We start from the raw sequence: 26876 nt of genomic DNA, 5'->3' as shown, positions 1-26876 counted from the left end.
GGCGGGAAGCGCAGGCAGAGCCGGGCGAGCACGCGGCTCTCGGCCCAGCTCCCCGCGTCGGCTCCGGCTCCCGCCGCGTTCCCGCCGCCGTCACTCCCGCCGCCCACCGCCGCCGCCCGCCCAGCCCGCGCCTCCCCTCCTCGCGGGCTGCGCACCTGGCCGCCGCTCGGTCCTCGGGGCCCCGCGCTGCTGTCTCTGTCTCTGTGTCGGCTTCTCTCGGCCCCTCAGTCTCTCAGTCTCTCAGTCTCTGCGTTCTCAGGCTCAGCTCCCTCTCGCTCGGTCCCTTCGCTACCCCGCCGGGCTCTCGCCGGCCGTCTGGTGGCCCGAGGTGGCGGCGGGCCGGGCGCGGGACGCACTGAGCGGCGCCTGCACGAGCTACGTGAGCGCAGAGCAGGAGGTGGTGCGCGGCTTCAGCTGCCCGCGGCCAGGGGCCAGGCGGCCGCTGTCTTCTGCTGCGGCTTCCGCGACCACAAGTACTGCTGCGACGACCCGCACAGCTTCTTCCCCTACGAGCACAGCTGCATGTGGTGGCTCAGGTACCGGCCCTGGCCCTCGCCCTGCCTCCATCCCCACTCCAGTCTCAGCTCCTTACCCCAGCCTCAGCCCTCATCCGAGTGCCCACCTGAACATCAGCAGCAATCTCCAGCCCTTACCGTCCTCATGCCCACATCATCAACCCTACTATCCCGTGAAACCCCATCTCAGCTGGATTTCCTCATCCTGACCCCAACCATTATTTAGAGCCATGCTGGGACCTCCCCCTCCTCTAACCCAAAACAATCCTCACTCTATCCCCACCCCAAACTTCATTCCATCACCACCCTCATCCCAATCCCAAATCACATATCAAGCCTCCCCCTAACAGCAACTTGCATCTTCAAACATTCACAGGCAGCCCCTAACTCCACCCCAGTCATCATCCCACCAAAGTGCCCTTCCTAATATCAACACCAGCCTTATCCCTGACTTTCCACACTCCCCAGTACTGACCCTAGACCTTATTCTATCACCATCCCCAACCTCCTCTTCTGTCCTGCCTGCAATCCCACTTCAGCTCTTCTCCCACATCCTGACTCCAAATATTATTAATATCTAGATCTACATCCAAACCTTAGTCTCCAGCCTTAACCCTTGCCTGGTGCTACACCCCAACCCCAGCCTCAGCCCAGCGTCAACCTTTGGTTCCCTTTTGTATTTAGTCATTCTTTCGGGCACTCTTTACTGAGCACTTAGTGTGTGCCAAGCCCTGTGGTGAGTGCTGGGGATGTACCTCATCCTCAAGCTAAGGCAGAAGACTCGGGAGGCAGAGCTGCCTCCAAGTTCATCACGAGACAATGGCATAGTGCAGAAGCTAGCTCAGGCCATTTTCGAAGTGTTGAATCTCCACCCATAGGACCTCAGTTTCCCTATTTGTTCAGGGAAGGGGTTGCATTGCTGGAACCTAAGTGTTGGGTTGAGAGGGTAATAGGTCTCAATCCCTCTGGGTCTCCAAAGGCCTCACCTGGAAAATGGAACTTGATCCTCAGCCTACTTTGGGAAACAGGCATCAGCAAAAATCTAGTGGGCCATCTCAATAGTTAGCGATTTTCCTGTCCCTGGAGGTATATGAGCAGAGGCTGCTGCCTTCTGGGTGGGAAAGGACAGCATCCTATGCCACCAAAACTTCTCAAGTCTCTGGCTTTTCATCTATCAAATGGGCAGCAGGATGATCAATCATTGCCCTGATTTCTGACTAAGGCAGTGGTGAGGGTCAAATGACATAACAGAGATGAAATCAACTTGACATATGCCAATGACAATTACAAATATTATTGCTTTTTCTAGGTGACTCGATCCACAATTCTTAATGATTTTCAGATGGCCAGGTTATCAGATCCTACACATTTGTGCTATCTATAACCCAGGGAATTATATTAATGTATTTTCTGTTCATCTGTATATTCATTCATTCATTCATTCATTCATTCTAGCCTTTACTTTGTGCCAGGCACTTTGCAAGGCATTGGAGACACAAAAATCAATTATTCCCTGCCCCTGAGGAACTCACAGTTTATTTAGAGATACAACGGTAATCACTTGACAAGTTCATTTTGCTTGCTGCCCAGAAAAACCAATGCACTGAGAACAACAGGTTTTGCAGCAAAGAAAGAGTTTAATAATCACAGGGCCAACCAAGTGGCAAAGTAGGACATAATTCTCAAATCCACACCCTCATTCCCCACCCCCCACCCCACCAGAGAATTCAGAGACTATGGTTTTTCAAGCATTGGTGGCAGACAGGGCTAGGAAATAGGGAATGCCAAATGGTTGGATTAAGGATAAAATTGTGGGGGATCAAAGCTACCTTCTTGCGCTGAGTCAGTTGCTGGGTAGGGGGGCTCACAAAACCAGTTGAGCCAGTTTCTAGTATGGGTTACTAGTCCAGGTGGCACCAACTGGCCTATCAAAATGCAAGGTCTGAAAGATACCTCAAACACCAGTTTTAGGTTTTACAACTCCTCCTGTAGGAGGAGTTGAGGAGATTACAAATCATGTGACCTCCAGCTACATGACTCCTGAGCCATAATTCTAACCTTGTGGTTAATTTGTTAGTTTAACAAAGGCAGTTGCCGTCCCTGAGCAAGGAGGGTGTTAGTTTTAGGAAGGGGCTGTTGTCATCTTTGGTTTAGGGTTAAACTATAAACTAAATTCCTCTTACAGTTAACTTGGCCTGTGCCCAGGAATTAAGAAAGACAGCTGGAAAGTTAGAGGCAAGATGGAGTCGGCTATGTCAGATTTCTCTCACTGTGATAATTTTTCTGTATCAGATTTCTCTCACTGTGGTAATACTTGCTAGGGCACTTTCACAGCATTCACCTAAAGTGAAACAATGAAGTTTTGTTGAAGGCCCACTGTGTAGTTAGCATTGAGCTGGGTGTTGAAATAAGACGGTACTGACCTCCCTTTAAGTACAGAGACAGTGTGGAGCTTTGGGGCTGGTCAGAACCTGTCACTTATTATCTAGGTGGATTGGAAAAGTTATTTAACTTTCTGGTATTTTCTCTCAACTTTAAAATGGTGATAGAGATATTTGTGATGGAATTGTTGTAAGAACTAAGAGAAATAACACACATGAAAGTGACCAGTGCATATAGTAGGTGCTCAATAAGAGTTCCTTTTCCTTGGTTCATAGGTGTGGGAAGTGAAATTCAGTGTGGAAGTGAATTGTCCAAGATCTCCTAGCAATATCGTAGCAGACTGAGATTTAAAGAACATTACCTAAGACTCTCCAAAGGTTAGATGCTCTCACGCATTCACAACCCTGGCACTTCTCCTCATTTTACACAAGAGAAAACTTGAGAGAGGTTAAGTTACTATCTGGGAGTGTCCCAGTGAAAGACAGTGGCAGAGCTGGATTGAAAATTCAGGCCTGTCTCATCCCAAGCCCTGGCTTGTCCTGTCTACTACTGTCTGAATCTCTCTTATAACCTGATCCACTCAGATGATCTGAAAAATACTCACTGACCCTCTAGTGTCTTCTGGGCACTGTGTTGGCCCCTGAGGACACAGAGGTGAGTAATTCTCTCAGCACCCAGCCAGGACTCCTTCCCTCTTCCACTGCCTCTTCCCTCTGCAGCTCTTGTGTCTTGTGGTCCCTTCCGTTGCCCTGGAAACTCTGACGTGGCATGCTTTAGCGGCTCAGACAATGCTCTCGTTGGGGTTTGGATGGGCTGATCTCTGAGGTCGCTTCCCATGTCAGTGTGTTCCCATTCTGTGACCCCAAGTGGCTAAAAGGCTCTAGGGTGACTCTTCCTGGACTCAGACAGAATGTGATTCATAAATACCACAGACAATTGCAAAGTGCAGGAGAGGAACTGAAAGTCCTCAGGATGTCTAGGGCATCAACGTGCTCTGAACCTTGAAATAACTCTTCCGGCATGCTCCTAACAGAGCATATTGCAGAGTGGAGACCTTGTTTTGCTGTAAATTCCATTTGTCTCTTTTCATGAAAGCCAGTCCTTAAAAACGTCAAAATCTCCAGGTAAGTAAGCACTGTTTCCTGGGAGAGACAGTGCTCAAGGAGAATTGCTATCTTTAAAATTGTGCCTCAGGAAGTGAAGACACCCTGTGCAGAAGCAGTTGGTGCTGTCACACTGTCTGGTCCACTTGCCAAACACCCTCCTCCATCACTAGTTCTGTTTTTTCACCAGGGTGTGAGCCAGAAGACAGCAGCCTTGCCGGAAGGCAGAGTTTGTGGTCAGACCGTGTCTACAGCACCTCATTTCGTCCTTCCCACCACCTGGTGAGATAGAAACGTTTATAAATGAAGGAAATGAAGGTCAGAGTGGTAAAGTGATTTTTCAGCTTAAATGTGGCAGAACCGGGATTTGAACTTAGAACTACCTGACTCCAAAGCCCTTGGTTGTTAGGCTGTCCCTCCAATTCTTTCTTAGGAGTCATAGTGGGTTTTGATCTTTCAGAGTCAGAACAGTGAAATCCTCGAAGGCCTGAGGCTCTCTAATCCAATTTCCTATGCAGGGTAGGAATCTCTAACTTCATTGAAAGATGTAACTCTGGCTGGGCGCGGTGGCTCAAGCCTGTAATCCCAGCACTTTGGGAGGCCGAGACGGGCGGATCACGAGGTCAGGAGATCGAGACCATCCTGGCTAACACGGTGAAACCCCGTCTCTACTAAAATATACAAAAAATTAGCCGGCGAGATGGCGGGCGCCTGTAGTCCCAGCTACTCGGGAGGCTGAGGCGAGAGAATGGCGTAAACCCGGAGGCGGAGCTTGCAGTGAACTGAGATCCGGCCACTGCACTCCAGCCTGGGCGACAGAGCGAGACTCCGTCTCAAAAAAAAAAAAAAAAAAAAAAAAGAAAGATGTAACTCTTTCATGTGTCCTGCACAAGCTTCTCCCATGACAGGGACTCATCCCCGCTTGAGGCAGTACATTCACCATGGGACAACTCTGATCATTTGAAGTTCATCTCATGCTAAGCACAGACCTTCTTTGGAGCCTACCCTGTTGTTCCCAACTCTGTCCTTGGAGTTTGGTTCCTCTGTCACCAGGACAGATCAGCAGAGACAGTGTCTGCCCCCTGACTGACCTCCCATCTGGGACATATCACCCCAGAGTCACGGAAGAGGATGGACAAGAAGGCTGGAGAAAGAATGGTAGACGGGGACAAACAAAACTCTCCCCCTCACTCTTCAAGAGAGGCCCTTTCCATCCAGGTACCCAGAGTTGTCCCACACACGGGTCCCAAGCGAAGCACAAGTCTCCCAGATAACAGCCCTATGAACAGTAAGTGTATCTCAAATGAGAAAACAACGTTTAATTAAAGTAACTGAAGAACTGAAAAGCCCTACATACTCAATGTAAAAAATGTGAAAAGCACAAGAGAAACGAAAAGAGAAAGAAGTCATGAGTAATCCAATGTCTAAGCTTGGATTCACCAGAAGACTCTGAGATGAGGATTTGATGGCAAGTAGTTTACGTGGAAAGTGATCCCAAAAATCACTGGTAGAGGATGAGAAAGTGAGACAGAGAGGGGAAGAAGCCAACAATGGTGTATTACCAAGCAAATTACACCAGGGGTAACTGGAGCTTAAACTCTGCCAGCCAGTGTAGACTGTACTCCTCAGGGTTATCCCACCTGATGGCCAGGAAACTGGATATTTAGTTAATAATTTCTGTCAGTCATTGGTCATGGGCTGATGGGGTAAGGACAGCATTGATTATCCTGCACTATTGACTTGCCAATATGTCCACGGAGCCTGTTCTGGGCCCAAGAAACCCCTCAAACGAAGAGATAACAGCTGTTGGCAATAGAAACTTTGGCCAGGATAGACAAGGCGGGCAGATTGCTTGAGCCTAGGAGTTGGACACAACCTTGGGCAACATGGTGAAACCCGGTCTGTACAAAGAAATATCAAAATTAGCCCAGTGTGGTGGCACATGCCTGTAGTCCCAGCTACTCGACAGGCTGAGGCAGGAGGATCACTTGAGCCCGGAAGGTTGAGGTTGCAGTGAGCCATGATGGTGCCACTGTACTCCAGCCTGGGTGACAGAGTGAGATCCTGTCTCAGAAAAAAAAAAAAAAAGTAGAAGGAAACTTTGACCAGAATATCAGAGTATTCCACACTGATAAGATCCAAGGGGCTCCAGACAGGACATCCACATCCTGAACTGCCCAGAGACAGCCTGTTAGTTGGTGTATCTCCATCAACCTTGATTGTGTACATGTGTATAGTTAAGTATCTATGTATACTTATTTAGTTAAATTGGGGTTATGCCATGTAATTAGTAGTATGCCTTGCTCTTTTCAATGAATATTATCAATAAGTTCATAAAAATTTATCCCTTATCTTAGATATTAAGATCTAGGCCAGGCGCGGTGGCTTACGCCTGTAATCCCAGCACTTTGGGAGGCCGAGGCAGGTGGATCACGAAGTCAGGAAATCGAGACCATCCTGGCTAACACGGTGAAACCTTGTCTCTGCTAAAAATACAAAAAATTAGCCGGGTGTGGTGAGGGGCACCTGTAGTCCCAGCTACTCAGGAGTCTGAGGCAGGAGAATGGCGTGAACCGGGGAGGCAGAGCTTGCAGTGAGCCGAGATTGTGCCACTGCACTCCAGCCCGGGCGACAGAGCAAGACTCCATCTCAAAAAAAAAAAAAAAAAAAATATATATATATATATATATAAATCTAAAAGATCTGAAAACATTTTTGGTTTTTTTGAGACAGAGTCTTGCATCTTGCTCTGTCACCCAGGCTGGAGTGCAGTGGCACCATCATGGCTCACTGCAGCCTCCACCTCCTGGGCTCCAGCTACCCTCTCTCCTCAGCCTCCTGAGTAGCTGAGACTACAGGCGTGTGGTCACGATGACAGGCTAATTTTTGTATTTTTGTAGAAATGGGGTTTCACCATGTTGCCTGGGCTGGTCTGAATTCCTGGGCTCAAGTGATCCACTGCCTCGTTCTCCCAAAGTGCTGGGATTACAGGTATGAGCCACAGTGCTCTGCCTGAAAACATCTATATCATTAATAAGGTCTCTATATATGCTATACTGTTCCATTGCAGAGAGTCCAATAATCTATTTAGATGGGAAGGCAGGCTCTTCAAAGCTCTCAGGTGTTTTGGTTGAGTGAAATTAGCCATTAACTAACAGGGAGTGAAATCCTGCAGAAGTGGCAAGGGCAGGAGTCTGGGGCCAGATTCAGGGAAGAAGATGGGCAGGAGAGCTAGAGAAGAAAGGGTAGGCAAAGACAAAGCCTGATGCCACCTATGCCTTCTCATTGGAAGAGTGCATAGTAGGTACCAAACTGTGTTTACCAACTGCCTACCACAGGCCAGGGCCTAGACAATGAGAGGATAAGGCTGATTAAACATGGTTTTGGCCGGACACGGTGGCTCATGCCTGTAATTCCAGCACTTTGGGAGGTTGAAGGCGGGGGAATCACTTGAGGTCTGTAATCCTGCCTACCGGGGAGGCTGAGGCAGGAGAATCAAGACTCCGTCTCAAAAAAAAAAAAAAAAGAAAAGAAAAAAAGAAATACATATTTGGTCTCTGCCCCTGGTTCCTGAGTTGAAGCTCCTAAAGCCCTTGTAGATAGAGATGCTAGGAGCATCATTCGTTCTAAAATTTGATCTCTGAACCCCCAGTTCCTGACACAGAGCTCCTAAATTCCTTGTAATTTCCTGGGTGGTAAGAGCATCTTTTGTTCTAATGAGATGACTCATGGTGGGCTCCTGGAGAGCCTCAGGATGGGGGCTGGTTGCCAGGGAAACCAACCATGTGATTAGAGCACTGAAACTTACAGCCCCACCTCACTCCAACCTCCAGGGAGGGGAAAGGGCCCAGAGGTTGAGTTGATCACCAATAAAATCCCAAAGACAGGGTTTAGAGAACTTCTGGATTGCTGAACATGTGGAGGTCCCTGAAGGGTTGTGTGATTGGAGACCACATGGAAGCTCCACGCCCCTCCCCTATACCTCGCCTTATGTGTCTGTTCCATCTGGCCATTCATCTGCATCCTTTGTAATATCCTTCTTCCTAATCAACTGGTAAACGTAAATGTTTTTCTGAGTTCAGTGAGCTGTCCTAGCAAATTAATCAAACCCAAGGAAGGGGCCGTGGGCACACTGATTTATAGCTAGGGGGTCAGAAGTATAAGTGACAACCTACTACTTGCAATTGGTATGGGAGGGCAGGAGGGAGTCTTGTGGGACTGAGGCCGTAACCTGTGGGAGCTGACACTATTTGCCTAGAGATGGTGCCAGAATTGAATCAAATTATAGGACACCCAGCTGGTGTCTGCTGGAGACTTGCTTGATGTGTGGGGGAAAACCCACATCTGGTGTCAGAACCCATACATCTGGTGTCAGAAGTATTGTGTTGAGTGTTGTGGGAGGAAAAAAGGAAGCTGTTTCTTCCTTCAGACCAGGTGACCAAGGCCTGATCTGGGGCAGAGGCAGTGAGGTTAGAGGGTGAGGGACCAGCAGTGGAGAGGTATTTGAGACATGGAGTTGACACTGACGTGGTGAGCAGAACCATGGAAGTTGGGTCAGAAGTTACCTGAGGCTTGGCTGGGCACGGTTGGCTCATGCCTGTAATTCCAACATTTTGGGAGGTTGGGGTGAGAGGATTGCTTGAGGCCAGAAGTTTGAGATCAGCCTGGACAACGCAGAAAACCTGGTCTCTATTTAAAAAAAAAAAAAAAAAAGGGCGGGGGACTGGGGGGCGGTGGGACAAGGTGCCAGGTGTGGTGGCTCATGCCTGTAATCCCAGCACTTTGGGAGGCCAAAGTGGGTAGATTGCTTGAGCTCAAGTGCCTGGACAACATTGCAAAACCCCATCTCTTCAAAAAATACAAAAGCATTAGCTGGGCGTGGTGGCACACACCTGTGGTCCCAGCCATTCGGGAGGCTGAGGTGGGAGGACTGCTTGAGCCCAGGAGGTTGAGGATGCAGTGAGCCGAGATGGCAACACTGCAGTTCAATCTGGGTAACAGAGCAAAGACCTTGTCTTAAAACAAAAAGAAAAGAAATTACCTAAAGGAAGGACAGCTGGCTTTTAACTAAGGCCTACTATATGTGTCTTGATTCTTAAGAAACAGCAGTATGGGGGGTCCCCTAGGACCATCTCCAGCTCCCTGGGATGGGAGCAGGTGAGGAAAGTAGGGAGGGAAGGAGATGGTGCTGCTGAGCGGGGTCAGGTATGAGTCCTTGGTGGTGAGTCCTTTGCGTATAGTTGGTGCACTTTCTTTCCCATGCTAAAGCATAGAAAGCTTGTTTAAGGTAAGTAGGGACAAAGCAAAAGTCAAAGCTGATTCCTACAACACAACACTAATTTTTTTTTTTTTTTTTTGAGACAGAGTCTTGCTCTGTCACCCAGGCTGGAGTGCAGTGGCACGATCTCGGCTCACTGCAACTGCCGCCTCCCGAGTTCAAGTGATTCTAGTGCCTCAGCCTCCCGAGTAGCTGAGATTACAGATTACAGGAGCCACTACCACGTCTGGCTAATTTTTGTATTTTTAGTATTTAGACCATGTTGGCCAGGCTGGTCTTGAATTCCTGACCCTAAGTGATCCGTCCGCCTCGGCCTCCCAAAGTGCTGGGATTACAGGCATGAGCCACTGTGCCTGACCTAAATTTCTTAAAAAATATTTTTATTCTGTACATTTTCTTCCCAGCAGACTCATTCTAGCCTAGCTACAACACTTCTATAACATCTGCCTCCCGAGTCCCCTCCTGACTCTCAGCTCCCATGCGGTCTTCTCTCCCCAGCATTGGCGCTCTCGTGGGCCTGTCTGTAGCAGCAATGGTCCTTCTCGCCTTCATTGTTACCGCCTGTGTGCTCTGCTACCTGTTCATCAGCTCTAAGCCCCACACAAAGTTGGACCTGGGCTTGAGCTTACAGACAGCAGGTAAGGAAGTTGCCAGGTGATGTCCTTGTATTCAGTAAACTAGCACCTTTTCAGTGGGGAGAAATGTAGAAATGATGTTTGGAACATTTGCCTCATGACTATTCCTGGAATAGGCAGAAGCAGCAGCACATTTTTCAGGAGATTCATGATCTAAACATTTCCATCCCAGACGCTTCATGTTTACAGTGTTTGTCAAAATAATTTAATGTAGACAACACTCCATTTGTCACACAAAGGTTAATCCATGTTGTGGATTTCCTAAGATGATGTTTTAATTTTAGCCTTGGGGAATGCAAACTGATTTTAATATTGACTCAAACAAAATATAATTAATTGTTAAAATTTGCTGCTTCCAAACTCATAATGTATCAGAAACGAAATACAAGCACTTTTATTGTGTGTATGTGTTTTTTTAAAATAATCTGATGTTCCAGACTATGCATTTCTTCATTAGTATAGGTTATCAAGAGCCTCTAAGGGGCCAAGAAAAAAAAGTGTTGCTTTTTCACAAGCCTTTTTTGCACACATTTTGACAACTTCCTGAAAGGTATTATGAAAGATACAAGTCTCTGGGCCAGGTGCGGTGGCTCACGCCTGTAATCTCAGTACTTTGGGAGGTCAAGGCGGGCGGATCACAAGGTCAGGAGTTCAAGACCAGTATGACCAACATGGCGAAACCCTGTCTCTACTAAAAATACAAAAATTAGCCAGGCATGGTGGTGCACACCTGTAATCCCAGCTACTCATGAGGCTGAGGCAGGAGAATCGCTCAAACTTGGGAGGCAGAGGTTGCAGTGAGCCGAGATCGCACCACTGCACTCCAGCCTGGGTGACAGAGCAAGACTGCTTTTCAAAAAAAAAAAAAAAAGACGAAGGAAGGGTGACAGGAGGCATCGGGGAGGTAGTAGTAGCCAACTCTCAGAGAAAGAGAGGGCTGAATGCCATCATTTGTAAACACGAACTTTCCAAGTTAACAATAAAAATACAACAAGCAACAGCACAAGAATCCTTCTCAGATCCTGATGGCTGAATAATCCAGCTGTGTCTGAGCAGCGAAAAGCAGGAGGGGTCACTTTTGAGGGTGGAAGGATTCAGCTGGCTCCCCTTGGAGTGAGAAAGACCTGAGAGGCAGTGGCAGGGGAAGAGAAAAATGTCTGCAGGTAGACCCAGCCTGGTGAAGACCAGAGACAGTTGAGGCTTCAACATTTTTTGTGTTGTTTGAGACAAGGTCTCACTCTAGTCGCCCAGGCTGGAATGCAGTGGCATGATCATGGCTCATTGTAGCCTTGCACTCCTGGACTCAGGTGATTCTCCCACCTCAGCCTTCTGAATAGCAGAACTACAGGCGTGCAGCACCACACCTGGCTAATTTTTTGTATTTTTAGTAGAGATGGGGTTTCACCATCCTGCTTAGGCTGGTCTCGAACTCCTGGCCTCAAGCAATCCACCTACCTTGGCCTCCCAAAGTGCTGGGATTACAGGTGTGAGCCACTGCACACAGCTTGTTTCACCTTTTATAGAGAATAATTAGAAAGGTTAACGAAAGGCATAAAAGAACCTGACTATATGGGAGATATGGCATGTATGTGGATAGAAAGGCTCAATATCATAGAAATGCCAATTTTTCCTAAATTAACCTATATATAAAAATAAATTAAAATGTTTCATGGAATTTGTCAAATTAATTCTAAAGTTAATCTAGAGGCATACAGGTGGAAGAGTGAACAACACAATTTTGGAAAACAAAGAAGAGGAGGGATTTGCTCTATCAGGCAGCAGGACATTTTTAAAAATATAGGATTTCTGTTTAAAAATATAAGTTTTGTGATATTGGCACAGAAATTGACAAATAGAATTGGGCAATGCAGTGGTTTTAAACTGAGTACAAATTTGCTCCCCCAGGACAATTGGCAATGTCTGTAAACATTTTTGGTTGTCACAATCGGGGAAGGGATACCATTGATATCTATTGGCAGAGGCCAGGGATGCTGTTTAACAGCCTGTAATAAAGAGGACAATACCTTGCAACAAAGAATTATCTGGCCCAAAATGTCAATAGTACCAGTTGAGAAACTCTAGAGTAGAGAATAGAGTACCAAAGTTGAAAAACCTAGACTAGAAAGAGTCCAGAAACAGACTAATTAAAATATAGGAATTTGTATAAAATGTATAATTTTCTTTTTTTTTTTTTTGAGACGGAGTCTCGCTCTGTCGCCCAGGCTGGAGTGCAGTGGCCGGATCTCAGCTCACTGCAAGCTCCGCCTCCCAGGTTCAGGCCATTCTCCTGTCTCAGACTCCGGAGTAGCTGGGACTACAGGCGCCCGCCACCTTGCCTGGCTAGTTTTTTGTATTTTTTAGTAGAGACGAGGTTTCACCATGTTAGCCAGGATGGTCTCGATCTCCTGACCTCGTGATCCGCCCATCTCGGCCTCCCAAAGTGCTGGGATTACAAGTTTGAGCCACCGCGCCCGGCCAATTTTCTAAAAAATAAAGGAAAAGATTGGCAAATGTCCCTACATCAAGTACAAATAATATGACACTGTATGTGAAGTTAAAAAAAAAGTGATGGACTGCAAAGATATTATATTACATTAAATATCTATGCACGCACACACACACACGCACACACACATACACAATTAGTCCTCATTATTCTCCAATTCTGTATTTGCAAATTTGCCTACTTGCTAAAATTTACTTGTAATGTCAACATCAATATTCAAGGCAATTCTGAGGTCATTTGTAAATGTGTGCATGCACAGAGTAGCAAAAAATTTGTTTTATACATGTATCTTAGGTGATATTGAATAAGGTATGCTCTGCCTTCTCTTTGCAGCTCTCATAGTATAAGCAAGTGTCCTTTTCTCGGTCTATTTAGTGCCATGATTTTTGCATTTTTGTTATTTTTAATTGGTGATTTCACTGTTTTGTTTTGGTTTATTTATTTATTTATTTATTTATTTATTTATTTTTTTGAGACGGAGTCTCGCTCTGTCACCCAGGCTGGAGTGCAGTGGCCGGATCTCAGCTCACTGCAAGCTCCGCCTCCCGGGTTTACGCCATTCTCCTGCCTCAGCCTCCCGAGTAGCTGGGACTACAGGCGCCCGCCACCTCGCCCGGCTAATTTTTTTTATTTTTTTTAGTAGAGACGGGGTTTCACCGTGTTAGCCAGGATGGTCTCGATCTCCTGACCTCGTGATCCGCCTGTCTCAGCCTCCCAAAGTGTTGGGATTACAGGCTTGAGCCACCGCGCCCGGCCTGGTTTATTTTTATTTTTATTTTTTGAGATGGAGTCTTGATCTGTCACCCGGGCTGGAGTACAGTGGTGTGATCTCAGCTCACTGCAACCTCTGTCTCCCGAGTTCAAGCAATTCTCCTGCCTCCGCCTCCCAAGTAGCTGGGACTACAGGCACCCACAACCATGTCCAGCTAATTTTTATTGTATTTTTAGTAGAGACAGAGTTTCACTATGTTGGCCAGGCTGGTCTTGAATTCTTGAACTCAGGTGATCTGCCCACCTTGGCCTCCCAAAGTGCTCACAGGTGTAAGCCACTGTGCCCAGCCTGTTTTTGTTTGTTTTAGAGACATGAATTTTAGGTTATAGTGCTGTTGGCCATGAGTTCAATGTTAGTGAATCAGTAACATATTAAATAAGGTCACTTTAAACAGAAACACACATAGAAAAACAAAGTTACATATTGATCAGTTGACAAAAATGTGACCAGAGACTCACAGAAACCTAACCTCTTATTTCTCCTAGGAGCAATAATTCAGTATTTGTTAATTTAGTGTTTGCTGTGACTTTATAGAACATAACTACCTTGAATAATGAGAATCAACTGTATATAAAACAAGGCAGGATTGATACAAGTACACCTTAAAAGATGAGAAAAATTTAATTCGTTAAAAAAGAAATACAAATGCCCAATGCACATGAAAAGATGCTCAACATTACTAATAATCAGGGGAATGCAATTCAAAAATGATATATCCAGGCCAGGCACTGTGACTCACACCTATAATCTCAGCACTTAGGGAGGTGGAGGCGGGCAGATCACTTGAGGTCAGGAGTTCGAGACCAGCCTAGCCAACATGGTGAAACCCATCTCTACAAAAAATACAAAAATTAGCCATGCGTAGTGGCGCACACCTGTAGATCCAGCTACTTGGGGAACTGCAGTGGAAGGATTGCTTGAGCCCAGAAGGTGGAGGTTGCAGTGAGCCAAGATCGGCCACTGTACTCCAGCCTGGGCTACAGATCAAGACCCTGTCTCAAAAAAAAAAAAAAAAAAGAAACACCTTTATAAAAAAAAAAAAAATTACATTGGCAAAAGCCCAAAAATGTATCATATTAAAAGTGAGAAGTTTGGAAGGTTGGGGTGGGGGAAGCAGATACTCTCATATACTACTGGTAAGAGTATACATTGGTACAACCACTTTATAGAGAATTTTGGTACTATCTATTTAAATAATATATCTAATAATAGATAGATATATCACATATAATTATATATTATATATAATTATATATAATATATTTCATTATTATATAATTAATTATCAATATGTTATTATCAATATTATAGAATTGTTAGTTTTATATATACCCTGTTACTCAGTAATTCTACTTCTAATTAGCTGCCTTAAAGAAATAGTTGCATTAGAAGAGGACAGACATCTTGAGAACCTGTCACATTGGAAACTAAATGTCCATAGGTAGAGGAATGGATCATAAACTGTGGTATAATAGAATAATGAAATATTGATACCATAGGTAAAAGGAATGAACTAGCTCTAAATGTACCATATTATTTGCTCTTTATGGTAACTGGGTAGGGTATAGATCATGTTATTACTTTCATTTTACAGATGAGGAAACTGAGATCCAAAGTCACCGAATGAGTGACAGAGCCAACTCTCCCCTTCACCCTCCTTCCTCTCCTTATCCCTGTTGCTGTGAAAAGGGCATCCCTACAATGTGCCAGATACTGTTTGAAATTTCACACGCACCATCTCCTCTAATCTTTCCAGCTATCCCAGTGAGGTAGGTCTCATTATAACCCATTTTACAGATGTAACAATCAGGTCTCAGAGAGCTTAGATAATTTGCACAAGGGGTCATACATAGCTTGTGATTGTGGAGCTGGAAATCAAACATGTCTTTCTGCCTCCAAAGTCCTGCTCTTTCCATCCTCCTAGAGCAGGACTATGGGATGTTCTGACTTGTGCTCTATGCTCCTAGGCTCACCCCACCCTACCGATCCCCTAGGTCCTACTTTTCTGGCTCAAGGGGAGTACAGTTCATCCCTCGGCCCTGTGAGTGGAAACCATCCTCCTGCTTTTCACTGCTCAGCCACCAGCTGGATTATTCAGTCACGAGGATTTGAGACAGCATGTCCTCTTGCTTTTTGCTTCTTATTTTTAAGAAGAAAAGTGCATTGCCTGACCTTTTACTAAATAACAGCTTTAGGTTCTCTCTGCCTTTTGCTCAAACTCAGCTCTTAGTTCCTCCCCTTCTTCTTCATTAAGTGTTGTCCTCTCCTTCCCTCTGCACCCAGAGCATCAACCCAGGAGCCTTCTTCTGCATCTGAGACGGTTATAGGCCCACTATCTTACATTCATCAGAGCTTTACTGTTGACAGACTTTCATTTCTGTTTGCTCTCTTGCGCTTCAATAGGACATAGAGAGAGGCCTTTACCCCCATTTTATAGCAGAGGAAACCAAGGCTCAGCCAAGGGAGATGAACTAAGTCCACACAGCCAGTGAGCATGTGTCACGGCAATGTCAACCCAGATCTCTCAGACTCTAAAGCCTATGATCACTGCACTGTCCCTTGGGGTCCTTGTCTCTGAGTATGGAGCAGGGGTGGGGTGGGGAGTGCCTTGGCAAGAGCAGAGTGTAAATGGAAAAGCAGTTTCTGAAACAGGCTTCTTTCCCTGCCCAGGCATTCTGTACTCTGTCCCATCACCCCCACACGCATCCCATCCCCAAACTTGGGATGGCGATGAAGACCATAACTTTAACTTGGGATGGCCATGAAGACCATAACTTTCTTATTCTGGTACTTTGTGAGGAAGTGGCTAGATCAGAAAAGTGACTGAGTTCCTACTGTTGAGCTGGGCACTGTGCTAAGGACTTCAAACACATCGTCCCCTTCAACCTGCTCAACTACTCTGCCTGTATTATCAACTCCCATTTTGCAGATGAGGTCAGTGAGGTTAATGTAGAGGTGATATCTAGGTACATTTAATAAGATACTAAAACATTGGGCAGAAAATTAAAGAGTACAATTCTTATGCTCTTCTGAAAGGTGTTGGTGAAGAGGTCATTAGTCAGCCATTCTCATCAACTAGAACTCAAAGGCTCCTAAAAATAAAGTCTGATGCTCTCACTGTATAGATGGGGCAGCTGAGGCCCAGAGAGAGGCCGTTATGTGCCTAAGGTCACCCAGCCAATTGGTGGCCAAGCCTTTGCCTCCCAGCCAGAGACCTTTCCCTGCAGCAGCTGTCCCTATACTGCAGAATGACTTTCATCAGCCCCTCCCACCTTCCACAGAAGGCTCAGTCATGTCACCTCAGAGCCCACTGCTTTTTAATTAACCATACTTGAGAGGTAACACCAAGGAACCAAACGTGCCTCACTCCGTGATGAGTTTGTTTTGACTCATCTCCAAACGGGGAGAACCTGAGAACTCCTTTCCAAGCTGGTCATCACAGGCTAGGCCCGTGTTCAGGGTTGAGAACCCCAGGTAATGGGGGACTGGCCACAGAGGTCCTTGGAGAAAGGAGAGAAGGCACAGCGCTGAGCAGAGATGCCAGAAAACCTGGCTCTAATCTTGGCCTTGCTGCTCTCAGTGTGTGGCCTTAAGCAAGTCATTTTTCTCTCGACCTCAATTTACTCTAAAATGTGTACCATCATTCCTACTAAGGAAGTTGTTGCAAAAACTAGAAATGGTGCTTACTGGTATTTAATTAGTCTCAAACACATAGCAGGCTTTTTACCAATTAGTAGTTCTCACTTTAATTATTATTAGGTGCTTCAATTTTTACATGTTAGTAATCTCAAACATACCATTTTCTTTTTTAAAAAACCTTTTTTTTTTTTTTTTTTTTTGATATGGAATCTCCCTTTGTTACCTAGGCTGGAGTACAGTGATGTGATCTTGGCTCACTGCAACCTTCACCTCCCGGGTTCAAGCAGTTCTCCTGCTCAGCCTCTCATGTAGCTGGGACTACAGGCACCTGCCACCACACCTGGCTAATTTTTGTATTTTTAATAGAAACGGGGTTTCACCATGTTAGCCAGGCTGGTCTCGAACTCCTGACCCCAGATGATCCACCCGTCTCAGCCTCCCAAAGTGCTGGAATTACAGGTGTGAGCCACCACGCCTGGCCTAACTGTTTTTTGTTTGTTTGTTTGTTTTTTAACAGCTTCCCGCATAAGCCAAAAATGTGATGTAATTGCTAAAAAAAAAAAAAAGTGAGTGGAACCTCAGGTCACATTAGTAGAGTAGAAGGTCTGGAAGCAAAGGAGTGATGATCTATTTTAACTTTCAGTTGGATAGAACTCAGCAGCCATCACATCTCAGAAAGAACTTTTTATCGTCTATTCTGTAGGTTCCCGACTTTGGTTTTCAATTTCCTGAGGGTCCCCAAATATAGCAGTGGGGATTCTTGAGCAATCTCCAATATGTCAAAGGTTTTTTTTGTTTTGTTTTGTTTTTAGACAGAGTCTCGCTCTGTCGCCCAGGCTGAAGTGCAGTGGCGCAATCTCGGCTCACTGCATCCTCCACCTCCCGGATAGCTGGGATTAAAGGCACCTGCCACCACGCCCGGCTAATATTTGTATTTTTAGTAGAGATGGGATTTCACCATCTTGGCCAGAGGCTGGTCTTGAACTCCTAACCTCATGATCCACCTGCCTTGGCCTCCCAAAGTGCTGGGATTTACAGGTGTGAGCCACCGCGCCCGGCCAAACAATTTTTTTTTTTTTTGGAGACGGAGTCTTGCCCTCTTGCCCAGGCTGGAGTGCAATGGCACCATCTTGGCTTACTGCAACCTCTGGCTCCCAGGTTCAAGCAATTCTCCTGCCTCAGTCTCCTGAGTAGCTGGGATTGCAGGCGTGCACCACTGCACCTGGCTACAACATTGCAAAGGTTTTACTGGCACCAAGTTTCTTCTCTTTGAGCTAGAATTATATCAGTTCCAGGGGGTAATTAACATAGGTGCTCTCCTGCTGATCAGAGCTCTTTGATTAATACAGAATGGAAAAAAATAGTACTTAATAATTGCAGTCTATTATGTAGACAGAATCCTTCAGAACTTGGAGTTCAAAGAAAAAGAAGTAGAAAAATTAGGCCAGTTGTATTTTCTACACTATTTTATGAAGTAGTAACAGATCCAGAGAGGTGAAGGGTTTGGCACAAAGTTGCACAATGATTTAATACCAGAATGAGGACTTGAGCCAAGGTCTTGTAACTCCTGGAAGCCCGGGGGATTCCCCAGAGCCCTGGCTGGCCAGCTACTCAGAGCCCCATAATTTGAGATGGACTTTAACCAATCAGGTGATCAGAGGCAGGTGACTACTTCAGATCTGGGAACCAGGTCATGTGAGGATTAGGTAAAGAGCTGGGGATAGTTGGCCTAGAACAGAGGAGACTCCGGGCTCACAGCCTAGGGCCTCAGATCTCTGCCAGGTTGTTCTGGGACAAGAGGATCAGACATTTTTATGAGGATCGAGAGAACAGAGCTGAAATCAGTGGGGAAAGCCACAGGGAGATGGATGTTGAGTCAATAAAGGTAGAACTTATTTAGAGTATACCTGAAATACTGCAGAGAGCAACTCCATCACTCTTGGCCGTATTTCACTCACAAATTTGTAATCCTTGGGTTTGTTTTGTCTTGTTTTTTTTAAAAAAAACACCTCTATCCATGGAAGGTAATCAGGAAAAGGCTAAATATGGGATTCAGCTAAAAGGATTCTTGTATTGAAGAGAAGGTTGAAGTAAATCCCTGTACCAGTTGGAATGCCTTAAAATGAAAGCTTAAATAACAAAGAATCCCAAGGTGTCTATAAAACATGCACAAAATAACCTGTTAGAACTAGGTGTGTTTGGGCCGGGTACAGTGGCTCACGCCTGTAATCCCAGCACTTTGGGAGGCCGAGGTGGGCAGATCATGAGGTCAGTAGATCAAGACCATGCTGGCTAACATGGTGAAACCCCGTATCTACTAAAAATACAACAAAATTAGCCGGGCATGGTGGCAGGTGCCTGTAATCCCAGCTACTCGGGAGGCTGAGGCAGGAGAACGGCATGAACCCCGGAGGCGGAGCTTGCCATAAGCAGAGATTTTGCCACTGCACTCCAGCCTGGGCAACAGAGCGAGACTCCATATCAAAAAAAAAAAAAAAAAAAGAACTAAATGTGTTTAGCAAGGTTACAGTAAAGTCAAAACCAAGCATCAATTGTATTTATATATACTACTAACAAAAAATTAGAAACCCAAACTAAAAACACAATAATACCATTTACAGTTACTCCAAAATAAATGAAATACTTAGGTAAAATTTAACAAAACATGTGCAGGGTCTGTATGTTAAAAACTACAATATCCCAGCACTTTGGGAGGCCAAGACTGGAGGATCACTTGAGCCCAGGAGTTTGAGACCATTCTGGGCAACATGACGAGACTCCTGTCTCTACAAAAAAAAAAAAAAAAAAAAAAAGCAGGTCATGGTGGTGTGTGCCTGTAGTCCCAGCTACTGGAAGGCTGAGATGGGAGGGTCGCTTGAGCCCAGGAGGCGGAGGCTGCAGTGAGCCAAGATCACACCACTGCACTCCAGTCTGGGTGACAGAGCAAGACTCTGTCTCAAGAAAAGAGAAAGCTACAAAATGCTTAGCCAGGCATGATGGCATGTGGCTGAGGTGGGAGCATCCCTTGAGCCCAAGAGTTCAAGGCTCACTTGTAAGCTATGATCATGTCACTGTACTCCAACCAGGGCAACAGAGGGAGACCCCTGTCTCTAAAAATAACCAACCAAACAAAAAAACTACAAAATGCTGATGAAGGAAATCAAAGAAGACCTAAAATGGAGAGATACACTATGTTCATGAATTGCAAAACTTAACATAGTAAACATAAAAATTGCAACCCGCCCTTTTTTTTGAGACAGGGCCTTGCTCTGTTACCCAGGCTGGAGTGCAGTGGCATAATCTAGCCTCAACTTCCTGGGCTTAAGTGACCCTCCCACCTCAGCCTCCCAAGGAGCTCAATGGAAAAGAATTCACAGAAAAATAAACAGAAAATTAGGCCAGTCATATTTTCTATTCCATTTTATGAAGTAGTAACTGAGATCCAGAGAGGAGAAGGGTTTGGCACAAAGTAGCACAATGTTTAATACCAGAATGAGGACTTGAGCCAAGGTCTTGTAACTTCTGGAAGCCCCTGGGGTTCCCCTGAGGCTTGGCTGGCAGCTGCTCAGACCCCCATAATTGGAGAGGGACTACCACACCCTGTTAATTTTTTATTTTTGTAGAGGTGGGTTCTTGCCATGTTGTCCAGGCTGGTTTTGAACTCCTGGGCTCAAGCAATTCTCCCTTCTTGGCCTTTCAAAGTACAGGGATTACAGGTGTGAGCTACTGTGCCTGGCCAAAATGGCAGCTTTTTTTGTTTGTTCATTCAATAGATAAGCTAATTCTCAAATTTATATATAGAGAGACAAAGGAACTAGAATAGCCAAAGTAATACTGAAAAAGAATAGTAAAGTTGGAGGAAATCACACTACCCAATTTTAAGACTTATTGTATAACAACAATGATAAACAGTAATGAGGTTAGTGTGGTATTGGATGAGGGAAGGACACATGCATAGATCAAAATATGGTCCAGAAGTAGACTGACGTCATGAGGTTGTCCAACAGATTTATTTTATTTTATTTTATTTTATTTTATTTTATTTTTGAGACGGAGTCTCGCTCTGTCGCCCAGGCTGGGGTTCAGTGGCACAATCTCGGCTCACTGCAAGCTCCGCCTCCTGGGTTCATGCCATTCTCCTGCCTCAGCCTCCTGAGTAGCTGGGACTACAGGCGCCCGCCACCGCGCCCGGCTAATTTTTTGTATTTTTAGTGGAGACGGGGTTTCACCTTGTTAGCCAGGATGGTCTCCATCTCCTGGCTTTACATTTAGATCTTTTTTGAGATAAGTTTTGTACAAGGTGTGGGATCTAGGTAAAGGTTTATTTTTTACTTATGGAAGTTTAGTTGTTTTAACACCCTTTATTGAAAAGATTATTCTTCCCCAGTTGAATTGGTTTTGCACCTTTGTCAAAAATCTGTTGGGGCCGGGCGGGGTGGCTCACACCTGTAATCCCAGCACTTTGGGAGGCCCAGGTGGGCGGATCACTTGAGGTCAGGAGTTCGAGACCAGCCTGGCTGACATGGTGAAACCCCGTCTCTACTAAAAATACAAGAAGAATTAGCCAGGTCTTGTAGCACAAGCCTATAATCCCGCTACTCAGGAGGCTGAGGCAGGAGAATCGCTTGAACCCAGGAAATGGATGTTGTGGTGAGGTGAGATCATGCCACTGCACTCCAGCCTAGATGACAGAGTGATACGTCTCAATAAATGAATAAATAAATAAATAAAACAAAATATATAAAGAACACCCTAAATTCAACATTAAGAAAACAAATGATCCCATTAGAAAATGAGCAGAAGACTTGAACAGACACTTCATTAAAGAGGAACAGAGAACAATCTATGTTTTAAAATGTCCAGGCCTGTAACCCCAGCAACTTGGGAAACCAAGGCAGGAGGATAGCTTGAGCCCAGGAGTTCAAGACCAGCCTGAGCAATATAATGAGACCCTATGTCTACAAAAAAAAAAAGTTGGGTATGGTGCTACACACCCGTAGACCCAGCTACTCAGAAGGCTGAGGTAGGAAGATCACTTGAGCCCAGGAGGCCAAGGCTGTAGTGTGCCATGTTCGAGCCACTGCACTCCAGTCTTGGCAACAGAGCAAGACCCTATCTCAAAATAAAATAGTTTTTTTAAAAGGGCATATAGGTGGCAAATAGGCACATGAAAATATGTTCAACTTCATTAGTCATTAAGGAAATGCAGATTAAAGCCACAATGAGATGCCATCTCAAGGAGCACAGGTAATGGAAAGAGATTGAAAGCTTTCAGAAAGAACAGTACATAGCTCACTTAGTACATAGATTTCTAAGATCACTTGATCTTAGAAAGATCTTAGATCTCTCTGGCTACAGCATGGAGGACGTGATGGAGGGGCCCCCACTGGAGGCTGTTCCAGGGGTCTGGGCAGAAGAAGATGAAAGCCTGACCTAAGGTGGTAGCCTTGAGGATGGAGAGAAATGGGTGGATACTGCAGATGGCTATTAGGTGGAACCAGCAGGACCTGGCTTTGTGAAAGGGCTGAGATAGAAGGTGCGAGAGATGACTCAAATTTTTGGCTTAAACACTTGATACAATTTTATCTAGAAAGACAGAAATGTTCAATTGTGTCAAATGCTCCTGATTAAAAAAAGAAAAAGGAAAAAAGAATCAGAGTCCTATAACTGGTAAAGTAAAATTTAAAATAATAAATAATGTTAAATGTTCCTGATAAGTCAAGGGAAATGAGGATTTAGAAGTGACCATGGGTTTAGTGACAAATAGTTTGAAGGTATATAGTGGGGGCAGAACCAAGTAAGTTGCAGCTGAACAAGTCGTGAATGGAAGGTAGACAATAATAAGGCCAAGTGGACTTCCTTTCAAGCTTTGATTTAAGAGGAAAAGAGAAGATAAGTCGCTTGACAAAGAGAAGCATGGAATCTATTCTCAAAGCGAGAACAATCTATGTTTAAAAAATGTCCAGCACTCCCCTCCATACTAACTGTGTGGTAATCCTGTATTCTTATCTATAAAATGGATTTCTAATAGTACCTACCTCATAAGGTTATGGTGAAGGTCAAGTCTTCATAGCTCTTAACGATTGTTTCTTGTCTGTTTCCTCCACCAAACTACAAGTTCTTGAGCAACACTGACAGCTGTCAGTGCATGATGTGGTGTATTGTTAATAAATACATGTTAAACAAATGATGCACTGCCCAAGGTAAGCACCAGAGAAGTCAGCTGGGGGGTGTTATCCTGATGGGGAAGAAGAGAGCCCCACACCCTCAGTTTGCTGTTTTCCAGGCCCCGAAGAGGTTTCTCCTGACTGCCAAGGTGTGAACACAGGCATGGCGGCAGAAGTGCCAAGAGTGAGCCCTCTTCGGCAGAGTTACCCCTGCTCGAACCCACAGCTGGAGAGCAATGAGGGGCAGGTTGTGAACTCCAAACGCCTCCTCCATCATTGCTTCATGGCCACAGTGACCACCAGTGACATTCCAGGCAGACCCGAGGAAGCCTCTGCACCCAACCCTGACCCATGTGGACCAGTCCCATAAACGTTCAATAAATGTCTCCACAGCATCCCCTTCTGGAGTCTCTTCAATGACAGGTGGGAGTGGGAAGGGACTTTAGAGCCTAGCAGGATAAATGAGGGCTTTTCCTAGCAAAGATACCCAGCCTTGCTGTGGACCCTGCCATACTGCTCTGCTTGGCCTATTGTGAGCCAAGGAACTTTGACATGACTCCTAGGAAAAATGGTCAGTAACAACTCCATGCAATGAGCTATGATCACGCCACTGCACTCCGGCCTGGGCAAGACCTCATCACAAAAAAAGAAGAATGAATGAATGAATGAATGGTTATCAGACTGAATACAGGCTCCAGAGGGTGGGCTCTGCCACTGTGTGGCCTTGATAAAATCCCTTGTCTTCCTGAGCCTCGGTCCCCTTGCTGGGTTATTGCAAGTGTTCAATGAGGTGATGGACTTGAACTCACTTCATAAATGTTAAAGTACTAGAAAACTTTTTTCTTTTTGAGATGAGTCTTGCTCTGTTACTCTGTCACTCAGGCTAGAGTGCAGTGGCATGATCTCAGCTCAATGCAACCTCCACCTTCTGGGTTCAAGTGATCCTCCTACCTCAGCCTCCCAAGTAGCGGGGACTACAAGTGTGCGCCACCATGCCTGGCTAATTTTTGTATTTTTAGTAGAGATGGGGTTTCACCATGTTGGCCAAGCTGGTCTTAAACTCCTGGCCTCAAGTGATCTGCCTACCTTGGCCTCCCAAAGTGCTGGGATTACAAATGTGAGCCACCACACCTGACCTGCTAAAAGACTTTTAAAATTACCAACGGATGATAACATAGTAATCCTGCTAAAAGACTTTTTAAATTACAAATGGACAATAGCAGTAAACTATGTAATACTGAAAAACTCTGGAGCCAAATGCCTGGTTAAAATCCTGCCCCTGTCACTTACTTGCTAGTTAACCTCTGTGCCTCAGTCCTCTCATCTATATAAGCTGGAATCATAGTAGTACCTTCCTCATAGAACTTGGGGAAGGACTAAATTACTGAGTCCACGCAAGTACATAGAAAAGTGTTGACAAATGGAAGGCACTATGTGTTAGCTATTATTATTATTTTTAACATTTTTTATTATTAATCTGATTGCAAAGGAATCTTAGGGCAAGATGCTGACTGCCAGCCCTCCCTTCTGGCTGCTCTCCTAACTTTGGCAATGGCTTTTAGGCTTCGTCTTGGGAATGCAAGACAAGGACTGTGGAGACGCAACTGAGCAGCCACCAAAAGCAGCTCTTGACATTTCAGACAATGACATGACCTGCTGCTGGATTTGGCAACAGTGAAAGAATCACTCTTAGATACCTGTGCCTGAGGCCAAGCCAAAGGGTACATGGTGGGGTGGCAAGACAGGGTGAGTCACCCACAGAAGTATTCTAGGCTGGAAGTCAAGAGATTTTGGTTCTGGTCTTGCTTCATTTGTTGTTGTTGTTGATGGTGGTAGTGGTGGTGGTGGTATGTATGTGTGTGTGCTCTTTTATTGCAGCACTCTTTTTTGTTTTGTTTTGTTTTGTTTTTGTTTTTGAGCCAGTCTCATTCTGTCACCCAGGCTGGAGTGCAGTGGAGACATAGCTCACTGCAGCCTCAAACTCCTGACATAAGCAATCCTTCTGCCTCAGCCTCCCAAGTAGCTGTGACTACAGGTGCGTGCCACTGTGTCCAGCTAATTTTTAAAAAATTTTTTTATCGAGACGGTGGTTGCTATGTTGCCTAGGCTGGTCTTGAACGTGTTGGGATTGCAGGTGTGAGCCACTGCACCCAGCCTATTTTCAGCACTCAAAACCCAGCACCCTTGTCCATTTACTGTACACTTAGTGGTGTCCATTCTATTCTAGGACCTGTGCAGGTTGCCGGAAACGAGGAATCAGACAGTTCTCGCCCTCAAGGGGCTCATGTGGAGGACAAGGCAGGCACACAAATGGCCAGGAGGCCCAGTGGTGGCCCTTCATGGGGCTTTAGGGAGGAAGAAATGATGTCTGAGCTGAATCATCAAAGATGACTCAAAGTTTCCAGGTGAGACAGGAACAGAAAACACTATGGTCAGAATATAGCTTGTTCACAACAGTGAAAGAGAGCTAGTGTGGCTCAGGAACTGCAAAGTACTTGTTATAGAAAGAGCTGGCTGGGCGCAGTGGCTCACGCCTGTAATTCCAGCACTTTGGGAGGCTGAGGCAGGTGGCTTATGAGGTCAGGAGATCGAGACCATCCTGGCTAACACGGTGAAACCCCGTCTCTACTAAAATAAATAAATAAATAAATAAAAATAAATTAAAAAATTAGCCGGGTGTGGTAGCAGGCGCCTGTAGTCCCAGCTACTTGGGAGGCTGAGTCAGGAGAATGGTGTGAACCCGGGAGATGGAGCTTGCAGTGAGCCGAGATCACACCACTGCACTCCATCCTGAGTGACAGAGCAAGACTCCATGAAAGAAAGAGAGAGAGAGAGAGAAAGAGGAAGGAAGGAAGGAAGGAAGGAAGGGAGGGAGGGAGGGAGGGAAGGGAGGAAGAGAAAGAAAGAAAGAGCAAGCTTAGGATACTTGTATATATGTAGTGGGATGGGGCTGGGTGATATTGGGAGGTTTAGTCCCTGACGCTCTGTGCAACCCTTCACAGGACGAATCCCTTCTCTGTCCTTGGTATCCTTGGTGTCCTCATCAGAAAAATCCAATGTTTCTCTGAACGCTTTCTGTGCTGGGCCTTACAAGGGAGACTGGGAGGTTTCAGGGAAGAATCTGATAATACCCTCGCCTTTAGGCTGCTCGCAGTCAGAAGGGGGAGATGCTGTGTGCATTCCAAACACTCAAGTGGTCATCCGCAGCCTAAAGCAGTAGTTCTCAAATCCGAGGCTGCCTCAGAATCAGCTAGGTGGAGGGCTTGTTAAAACACAGAATGCTGGCCTCCCACCCCAGTGTCTGACTCAGTAGGTCAGGAGTAAGTCCCCAAAATTTGCATTTCTAACAAGTTCCAGGTGATGCTGATGATGCTGGTCTGAGACCACCCTTTGAGCACAACAGGCTCTGTGAGAACAAAGACAAGCTTTGAGGACTCAGAGCGGGAGAGGTCTGGGGAGACCGCACAGTGAGCAAGGCCCTGAAGACCTGGTAGAATTTCCCCAACAGGTGGAGAAAGGGAATGTGCGTGCTGCTTTTGCTGACCTACACATCCTAGGCCTCATAAAGCTCCTCCCTGCCCCCCAAGAGCTCCTCTCCTTTGAATTCAATCAAGGCTCAGAGCCGACTGTCACTGGGGTTGGCTAGTCTGGGTCCTGCATTAGAAACAAACTGCCCACCCTGTGTGATAGGAGCCCCTCCTCCAGGGCAGCCGCAGTGGGAGGAAGGTGGGTGGGCTGATGTGCAGACAGAAATAGTCTGAGCTCACCGCTGCTCCCAAGCACACATCGACCGGCAATTATTTCTTGTAAATTGCTTTCCCGGTTATGTTCAGAACATGTGTGTGTGCCTGCCTGAGAATAAACACTCAGAGGGCGCAG

The 26876-nt window shown here is 45.7% G+C and overlaps 1 protein-coding gene across 3 annotated transcripts; it reads left to right on the top strand.

The window, feature by feature from the left end:
* Positions 1-23392, top strand: SHISAL2A (shisa like 2A). Of its 3 annotated transcripts, none has more exons than XM_033226350.1 (3): positions 1-536; positions 9777-9916; positions 23117-23392. In XM_033226350.1, the coding sequence occupies exons 1-3, from the start codon at positions 523-525 to the stop codon at positions 23365-23367; spliced, it is 405 nt and encodes a 134-aa protein (XP_033082241.1). In that variant the 5' UTR covers positions 1-522; the 3' UTR covers positions 23368-23392. The 3 variants fall into 3 exon arrangements, with proteins under 3 accessions (XP_033082241.1, XP_033082242.1, XP_033082243.1); XM_033226351.1 differs by lacking the exon at positions 1-536 and adding an exon at positions 4879-5288; XM_033226352.1 differs by lacking the exon at positions 1-536 and adding an exon at positions 7526-8626.
* Positions 23393-26876: the final 3484 nt, after the last annotated feature.

The sequence above is a fragment of the Trachypithecus francoisi genome, unplaced genomic scaffold (assembly GCF_009764315.1).
Source record: "Trachypithecus francoisi isolate TF-2019V2 unplaced genomic scaffold, Tfra_2.0 Lachesis_group12, whole genome shotgun sequence".
Classification (NCBI taxonomy): domain Eukaryota; kingdom Metazoa; phylum Chordata; class Mammalia; order Primates; family Cercopithecidae; genus Trachypithecus; species Trachypithecus francoisi.
This window is presented reverse-complemented; position numbering and strand designations above follow the sequence as displayed.

What these genes read in the sequence shown, in the direction of transcription:
- SHISAL2A (XM_033226350.1), top strand. An exon ending in CTTGAGCTTACAGACAGCAG is followed by an intron (nt 9,917 to 23,116) that starts GTAAGGAAGTTG and finishes GCTGTTTTCCAG; the next exon opens with GCCCCGAAGAGGTTTCTCCT.